Source organism: Calypte anna, chromosome W (genome assembly GCF_003957555.1).
Source record: "Calypte anna isolate BGI_N300 chromosome W, bCalAnn1_v1.p, whole genome shotgun sequence".
NCBI lineage: Eukaryota > Metazoa > Chordata > Aves > Apodiformes > Trochilidae > Calypte > Calypte anna.
This window is the reverse complement of record NC_044276.1, coordinates 15,364,982-15,373,731: the sequence shown is the minus strand read 5'-3', so window position 1 is coordinate 15,373,731 and position 8,750 is coordinate 15,364,982. Positions and strand designations below refer to the sequence as shown.

Genomic DNA, 8,750 nt, shown 5'->3' with positions numbered 1-8,750 from the left:
TGATGGCCATGCCCTGGACTAAGGCAAGTGACATTTTTAGCATTAAAGAAATCAGCAGTCCTGGCTTTGGCCTTCCTGGAGAGAGCAGTGAGTGGTGGAGTAGTTGGAAGGAGCTGTCCCGTGGCCCCAAAGCCAAGTGCATCATAGAGTCTAATGTGCCGATGGCCACGGGGAGCAGCACCCACCCACCCTGGGGAGGTCCCTGTGCCCCAAGCTCTCCACAACCCACGGCAGGAGGGGGATGGAGAGATTCTTGGGAGCCAGATGATTTGAAAGGGCAGGTGGGGACCCTGAAGTAGCTGGCTGGGAAAGGAGTGGACCCATGTTGGGAGCAGGATGAGGTTTAGTTGCTCGCCTCCGAAATGGGAGCCATGTGGCCGAGCCCTGCCAAGCCACTGAACCCCGTGCTCCAAGGATCAGGAAGAGGGAAGAAAGGTTGGGAAGCAAGGTTTTCATTGTGGCCCAAGGTGAAGGCGAAGATGCCCGCGTTCCTCTCCATCTCCAGCTGAGCTCGCCTGAAGAGCTTCAACTGGGTTTCTTCCAACTGGCTCTCCAGCTCTTGGAGGCTAAAGGGGGTCTTGGCCCTGCTCAAAAAGTGCTTTGGGCTGGGGCCGGGAAGGCACATGGACGTGGTGCTGAGGTGGCCACTCATCCCCTCCAAGGTTGGGGGCATCATCTCCATGGGAGGTGCGTCGGGAGCGAAGAGCAAGCCGCCCGCCCGCCATGCTGCCGGCTTCCGTCCTTGTCGGGGCTGGGTGATCCGGCAGCTCTGGCGTTTGATGTGGCGGTGGAGGTGGTCGGATCGGGTGAAGCTCTTGTAGCAGAACTCACACTGGTAGGGCCGGACCCCTGTGTGGATCCTCATGTGGTTTTTCAGGTCATAGTTGTGGACAAATTTGGCGTTGCAGTGGATGCAGAGGTAGGGCCGCTCCCCCGTGTGTTTCCGCATGTGGATCTTGAGCTTGTCCTGCCTGGAAAAAAAAAAAAAAAAAAAAAAAGGGGTTGGTTAGATTTGGGTTAGCTTTCGGAAGGGGTGAGATGTTGGGATTGCTGCTTGGATCAGGAAAGGCAATGGGAAGGTGAGAAATTCATTCTGGGGCTTCCAGCCGTGGTGCTGCCACACCACTATGGATGCTCTTGCAATTGTCTCCTCCTTGATGGGGTGACAGCAGCTAAATATCACACAAACCCAACCCTCCATGTCAGGAAAATCCCAAACAGCCCAAGATGGAGGGAAAAAGCTCTCTAGAATAAAGTCAGAAGACATGCATGACTATCTAAACATGGACTGCTGGATTCCTGCCTGCAGATCTGGAAATGAGTGGAGGTTGTGAGGCAACTTCCCTCTTTGTTTCTTGAGCAAAATCCCTCTTGGAGGTGATTTTTCCTTTCCTTTTATCCGTACAGTGACCACTGGGTGTCTCAGGAGCTTTCCTTTGAAGCATGGCAGAGGGTGAGGCAGCCAGAGGTGCAGACAGCACCCAGGTGCTCTGCACTCACTTGTCCTTCCCTTCCACCTTCTACATCCATATCCAGCCTCAAACACAACTTGGAGAAGGTTTTTAAACACAGCCATGGAACAGTATCATTCCCATTTCCACAGCACTTCTTTACAAACATAATTTTGTTTTTTCATAGATAAATCAAATGGTTCTGGTTGGAAAGGACCTCTCAAGGCCATCCAATCCAACCCCTGCAGTCAGCAGGGCCATCTGCAACTGGATCAGGTTGCTCAGAGCCCCATCCAACCTGACCTGGAATGGTTCCAGGGATGAGGCAAGTGTCATTTCTCTCTGGGCAACCTGAGCCAGGGTCTCATCACCCTCAATGTAAAATATTTCTTCCTTAGATGTAGTCTGAATCTCCTGTTTCAGTTTAAACCCATCACCCCTTGTCCTATCACAAGAGGCCCTGCTAAAATGTCTGTCCCCCTCTTTGTTCTAGGTCCCCTTTAAATATTGAAAGGCCACAATAAGGTCTCCTTGGACCCTTCTTTTCTCCAACCCAAACTCTCTCAGCCTGGCTCCAAAGCTGCTCCAACCCTCTAATCATCTCCATGGCTTCCTCTGGACTCACTCCAACAGCTCCATGTCCTTGGTGACCCCAGAACTGGACCCAGTACTGGACCCAGTACTGAAGGGAGGTCTCCCCAGAGTAGAGGGAGAGAATCTGCTCCCTGGACCTGCTGGCCACGCTTCTTTATTTAAGAGGAACACCTAAAAGCAGCAAAAATATCTTCCCAGCTTGGGGAATATATGAAGTAATGTCATTACTATCATATATAAAATATATGACCGTGCAAATAAAACCAAAAACAACTCAAAAAATCTATTTTTTGCCCTCAAAACATGCAAGGACAGGATGGCTGCTCAAGTCTCCAGTGTGGAGCTCCAACTTCTACCACTTTGCCCTTCTTGCATCTTGAACCAGTTTTTGGTGCCCGTGGGCCAAACTCCCGATTTTGAAATTTTCCCAGATGCTTTTACCCCAAGGTTTGCACTCGTTTCCACTCCAAATGCCTCGGGCAAAGCAGCAGGGAAAATTTCACCCCAAAAGGACAACGGGGGGTGAAGTGGTGAGGAGATGAAGGGAAGGGGCTTGTTCTGTGAAGTGTTGGGAAATGTTAATAAAAACCAGAGCTCCCAGCCCCACCTAGAACATCATTTAAGGGTCTATATGTAATCTTTAACCTAAAGGGATCATTTTTCCTAATAAACACAGAATGTGCCAGGACTCTGTAATATAAACACAGGCAAAAAGTGTTTTTTTTTTCAGGTTATTACCCATCAACGGGGCGAAACTCAACCCTCTCTGCTCCACCAGCATCTCGGGTGGGAGGGATGGATGATGGAAGGTTTTATGGCTTTTACCTTTTTTTCATTTCTCCTATCTTTTCAGTGGTGCCCAGTAATAGGAGGAAGGAATAATGGGTTGAACATAGAACATAGTAAGTTCCTCCTCAACGTAAGGAGAAACTTCTTTCCTGTGAGGAGCACTGGAGAGGTTGTAGAGTCTACTTCTCTGGAGACTTTCCAAACCCACCAGGATGAGTTCCTATGTGACCTGCCCTGGGTGATTACATGTTTTGCTCTCAGGGATAATCTCATCCTTCCCAAAATCATCAGGTTTGATGATTTTCCCCATCCAGGGGATGATTTTCCCCACCCAGGGAAAATCTCTTTTCTCTCTTCCTCCCCAGTAAATTTGCTCCTTCACAGTTTCTTGAACAGAAAATTAATGCAAAAGAGTGATGAAGCCAGAAATCCCATTTGGGAACCTCTGCTCCCTCATTCCCAGGGGACCCCGTGGGGTGACTGTTTGGGTTCAAAACATCTCCCTGGTGAAGGTACCACTCATAGGTGCAAGCCTTATGATTTTGGCAAGGATGAGATTATCCCTGAGAGCAAAACATGTAACATGAGCTGCAGCATTCAGGGAAGCCTGGCAGAGATTTCCTTCTACATCTCAATCACTCCACTTTCCCCTAAAGGAGAGCTCTTAAGAGGAATGCTAAAAATGGTGTAAAAAAAAAAACAAAAAACCAAAACCCTAAAAAATCAAATGCATTTTAAAAATCAACCAGGGTTTTCAAATTCCCACTCTGCTCAGGGTATTAAAAAGACAAAACCCCTCCAGCTCCTCAGCTCACGAACCAACAGCTTTGTTTTCATGATGGATGATGGGAAACTACACCATGGGGTTAGTCCTGATTCTCTGTGTGATAATTTTCTTGGATTCAAGTCCTCCTATCCTTGTGCTTTGTTTTTAGAAGCTGTTAAGCATGTGGGGGGGGGGGGGTTGAAGCCGTTTGGTTTCATTATGGCCACACCAGACCATCTCTGAGTTGACTTCTTCACCTGCAAGACACTGATTTAACCCCTCTGGATTAGGGATTAGGATACCTGAAATCCCACCTGAACCCTCCTGCTAACCTCTGCAGTGGCTGTGAGTCACTACCAATATCCCTCTGTGCCTCAGTTTCCCCAAATGAAGTCAACATTGCTGTAAAGGGCTTTGGGAGCCCCCTGGGAGGGCTCAGTACTATTATTCCCATTACAGAGAAGGTGTTGGTGATGGACCAAGCCAAGCTCTGTCCTCATCAGCAATTAGCACCCACAGTGTCACACCCAGGAGATGGGGACAACAGAAAGGGGCTGGCCAGGTGGTCCCTTCATCCAGAAGGATGAAGCCACACACACCAGGATGAACCCACTCTGCTCCTCCCACCAGAACCCACTTGTCTAGGGGTGACCACCCAGCTCAACCCTGGAGATGCAGCACCAGCAGGAACCAAATCCAGATTCCTGCTGGCAGGAATTAGTGATGCCCTTTCCATCAGTGATGCAATTAGGGATTAGTGCCACCCAATTACAAGTCCTTGTAAAATAAAAAAATCCCTCTTCAGCTTTCCTATAGTCCCTTCAGGTCCTAGATGGCTGCTAGAAGGTCTCCCTGGAGCCTTCTCTTCTCCAGATTTCTGCTGGAAGGAATTAACCCCAGGCAGTGTTTTTTTCCCCCTGCAAAATATGAGGGTGAGCCCGCTGACAGTGTGATGGAAATTTATTTTTTAGGTCAAATCCTCAGCATCTGCATAACTTCCAGGGGTATATTATCACAGTGGAGGGAAAAGCCAGGCTGAATGGAGGAGCACCCCAGGTGTCCATCCATTGTCAGGAGCTCTCCTTTCCCTACTCTGCATATTGTTTTCCTCCTATTTGCCCTTCCCAGATTGATAGGGCTCTCACTCTCACACACAGCCAGGAGCTGGAAACCCATGCCCTTGTCAGCAAGTTTTATTATTATGTTAAAGATTGTACTCATTAGATATTAATTATCTCCAGCAAGAGCAAGCCCAGAATTCTATTTGTCTCTGCTCACTGATTAACCATGCTCAGCCTTCCAAAGAAGGGTTATGAGCTACAGCATTAGATTTGTGATACCTGCTCCAATTTGTTACCACCAAGGGCTTGGCTGAGGTGCAGAGAGGTGTAAAGGCTGGGAAGGAAACAATACTGGGACCAGAAGGAGGTTCTGGTTGGTGGCATCTGGCTTGGAGCAGCCCATGCTGGGGCTGGTGTCACTGCAGAGGATCACAAATTGTTTGGGATTGGAAGGGACCTTAAAGCTCATCCAGTTCCAACTTCCTGCCATGGGCAGGGACACCTCCCACCAGCCCAGGTTGCTCCAAGCCCCATCCAACCTGACCTGAGACACTGCCAGGGATGGGGCAGCCACAGCTTCTCTAGGAAACCTGGGACAGGGGCTCAGCACCCTCACACCAAAGAATTTCCTCCTAATATCTCATCTCCCTCTCCCCTCTTTAAGTTTAAAGCCATTCTCTCTCATCCCATCCCTCCATGCCCTTGTCCAAAGTCCCTCCCCAGCTTTCCTGGAGCCCCTTCAGGCACTGGAAGGTGCTCTAAGGTCTCCCTGAAGCCTTCTCTTCTCCAGGCTGAACAACCCCAACTCTCTCAGCTGGTCCTGAGATACCTAAAATCAGGTGCCCTCATCTAAGCCCTGCAGGATGTCAGTGTGCTCAGGGATGATACCTGTAGTGGAACAGAGCGACCAGGTGCCTCTGATCATCAAGAAGTGGGTGTGAGCCGCTATCAACTCCACCTGTGCCCAGTCAGGGCAGGGCCCCTATGGAGCATGTGCAAGACCATGGGGCCAATAAATAGTGAGGCTCACACCCACTGAGGCAGCTCATCCTAGAGCTAGCTGAAAGAGTGGCTGGTTGCTTCTATAGCAGCAGACTGTCTTTGCTAGTTCCACACTGTGGGCAATAGACTCAGATCACATCCTCCGAGTCTATATCACCGTATCAACGCATCGATCCCGGACAAGAGACTCCTTTCTGGCTGCAGATACCTTTGCTCATCTCCTTTCCTCATCTACCTCTCTGTGGGTTCTGATCCCTTTCTGCTAACCATGGGGGCAGTCAAGGTGCCATGTTCTTGGATGGCCAATGTTCAGGGTGTTGAATCACAGAATCATTTACATTGGAAAAGACCCTGAAGATCATCCAGTCCAACCCTTAACCCAGCACTTCCAAGGCCACCACTGCCCCATAGCCCTCAGCACTACATCTCCACAGCTTTGAAATTTCTCCAGGGATGGGGACTCCACCCTTGCCCTGGGCAGCCTGGGCCAGGCCTTGACAACCCTTTCCAGGGAGAAATTGTTCCCAAGCTCCAATCTCAACCTCCCCTGGCATAACTTGAGGCTGTTTCCTCTTGCTCTATCACTTGCTCCTTGGGAAAAGAGACCAACCCCCACCTCTCTACTCACATATAAAAATTAGGACCATTCTAGCCTCAGAAAGCCCAGACATTGTCATGTCTAAACATGTGGAACTTGGTTTTGGTCTCCACTGTTGCCAAAATGTGCAAACCCAAACTAATTACAACCCACAACTAAATGGCCCTCCCACCTCAAGGCATCTCCCAGGACATTGGAGATGAAGCCTCCTTGGCTTTTTGACCATCTGTTTTCCCATCTCCTTCTGGCCCAACTGTGGTCAACTACAGTGGGGTTAAAAATATCCTGTTGCTTATTTAAGCTCTTGTCCAGTGAAGGGGTGGCTCCAGTGAGTTGTGGGTGTGACCCACAACCCACCCAAAAATCAGTAGGTTCATTTTCTTCCTCCACCCTCCCTTCCTCCTTTTTTCTTATTTCCAAAGGGATAGACACCCTGCCCTGCTTTCTTTGCTGTTTTTTTGGAGGAAAAAAAGGTTGTTTAGCTTAGCAATCAGCCAAAGGTCATGATGTGACCCCTCCAACCAGCACCACCACCACCACCTCCTTGCATGGCCAACCAGTGCCCACCTGGTAAATCGGACTTCACAGATATTGCACATGTAGGGTTTCTCTCCTGTGTGGGTCCTCATGTGCCTGGGCAACTTGCCAGCTCCCATGATGACTTTGTTACAGACGGGACATTGTTGGGATGCCTTGGGCTTGATCTTCCTCTCTTCTTCCAGGGGCCAAGGGGGAAAAACTCCTCCAAACTGGGTCGTGCTTAGGAAATTGAGATAAGCGCTATAGTCAGTCTCCGCCTTAATATGGCCTAAGGGAGCTGCTGGGGTGGTGGTAAACATGTCCTTGAAGAAGTCATTAGGGAAAGGAGGTGGAGGCAGGTCTTCCTTCTCCTCCTCTTCCTTGATTTTCCTCTTTTTGATGACCAGATCCAAAGGTCCGTTGTCTACTGGTGGCTTCTCAAGCTGAGAGAAGGAGCTAAAATTGCCGTTCCATAGATGGGGGAAGAAGCTAGGGGTGAAAGGAGAGAGAGGTGGTCTCCTTTCTGGGATGTTTGCCTTTGGGTACAAGTTTTCCCTTAGCAAGGACTCGATGGAGAAGTCTCGTATCACACCCAAGTGTCCCGAAGAGTTATTGGCTGGGTAGTGATTTGGAAAGTCTTTAGGTGCTTCTGTATATGCTTCTTCGGCGAGATCAGACTTTGAAGGGCTTTGGTGACAGCTGACTTCTTGGATGTCAGTGAGGTTGTCCTGATTGACAAAATCTTCCAATTCCTCCTCTTCCTCCTCCTCTTCATCTTCATCTTCATCTTCGTCGTTGTCTTTGTCCTCTTTGTCATCTTCCTCTTCCACCTCTCTGTCAGGCTCTATGATTTCAAGGCATACGTTGATGATGCACTGGATCTCCAGCATCTTGGCAGCGCTGAGGATATGCTTGACATTGGAGGTGGTGATGGTGAGGGTTGAGGTGTAGGCAAACTCCAGGATGGCAGAAAGTGCTTCAGGTTTGACAAAGTCAATCTCGTAAACATAGGGTTGGTCTGTTAAAGTGCCAGCAGTGAATAGTTTTTTGAAGTACTTGCTGCAGGCAGCAAGGACGGACCGATGGGTCCGGTACTCCTGGTTCTGTACAATGAGGATGACATCACAGAGGAGACCATCGTGCCTTTGCTCGTTTAAACCACACAGGACTTCACTGCTGTGGTTTGGGAAGGGGATCCCAATAAGATCTTCAATGCCATTGGCCATATTCTCATTTAGTGCCCTAGAAGAAAACACAGACAGTAAGGAATTAGCATGGGGTCCCGATCGTAGAATCAATAGAATCCCGGATTGGTTTGGGTTGAAGGATCATCCATTTCCAATCCCCCTGCCAAGGGAAGGGACACCTCCTACCAGCCCAGGTTGCTCCAAGCCCCATCCAACCTGACCTGAGACACTGCCAGGGATGGGGCAGCCACAGCTACTCTGGGAAACCTGGGACAGGGGCTCAGCACCCTCACACCAAAGAATTTCCTCCTAATATCTCATCTCCCTCTCCCCTCTTTAAGTTTAAAGCTATTCTCTCTCATCCCATCCCTCCATGCCCTTGTCCAAAGTCCCTCCCCAGCTTTCCTGGAGCCCCTTCACGTACTGGAAGGCTGCTAGAAGGTCTCCCTGGAGCCAACCCCAATGACTCTGCCTTCTCTCCGTGTCCTTTTCTCCCTTTCCTCACCTGGACATCTGTGATCACCTCCTGCCTGCACTTCCCCAGTGCATCTCCATGTCACCTTCAACTCCTTCCATGTCCTCTGTAATTTAACATCTACTCCCCTCCACATGTCTCCTGCTTTGTCTCCATCCTTCTCTTCCCTGATCCCACACTATTCACCTTTCCAGAACCACCACAAACTCCCTCTTCTCTCCCACATCCCTCTCCCAGGAACCTTGTGCAACGATTCCCTCCCCATGAGGTTACTTTCACATCCTCTCAGTGCCAACATCTTTCCAGGC

At 49.5% G+C, this 8,750-nt stretch overlaps 1 protein-coding gene across 1 annotated transcript; it reads right to left on the bottom strand.

Annotated features, from left to right (window-relative positions):
* Positions 1–312: 312 nt before the first annotated feature.
* ZBTB7C (zinc finger and BTB domain containing 7C) lies at positions 313–8,017 on the bottom strand. Its single transcript, XM_030468373.1, has 2 exons — positions 6,829–8,017; positions 313–971 (listed from the first exon to the last, which is right to left on the bottom strand). The coding sequence occupies exons 1-2, from the start codon at positions 8,004–8,006 to the stop codon at positions 344–346; spliced, it is 1,806 nt and encodes a 601-aa protein (XP_030324233.1). The 5' UTR covers positions 8,007–8,017; the 3' UTR covers positions 313–343.
* Between the last annotated feature and the right edge of the window lie 733 nt (positions 8,018–8,750).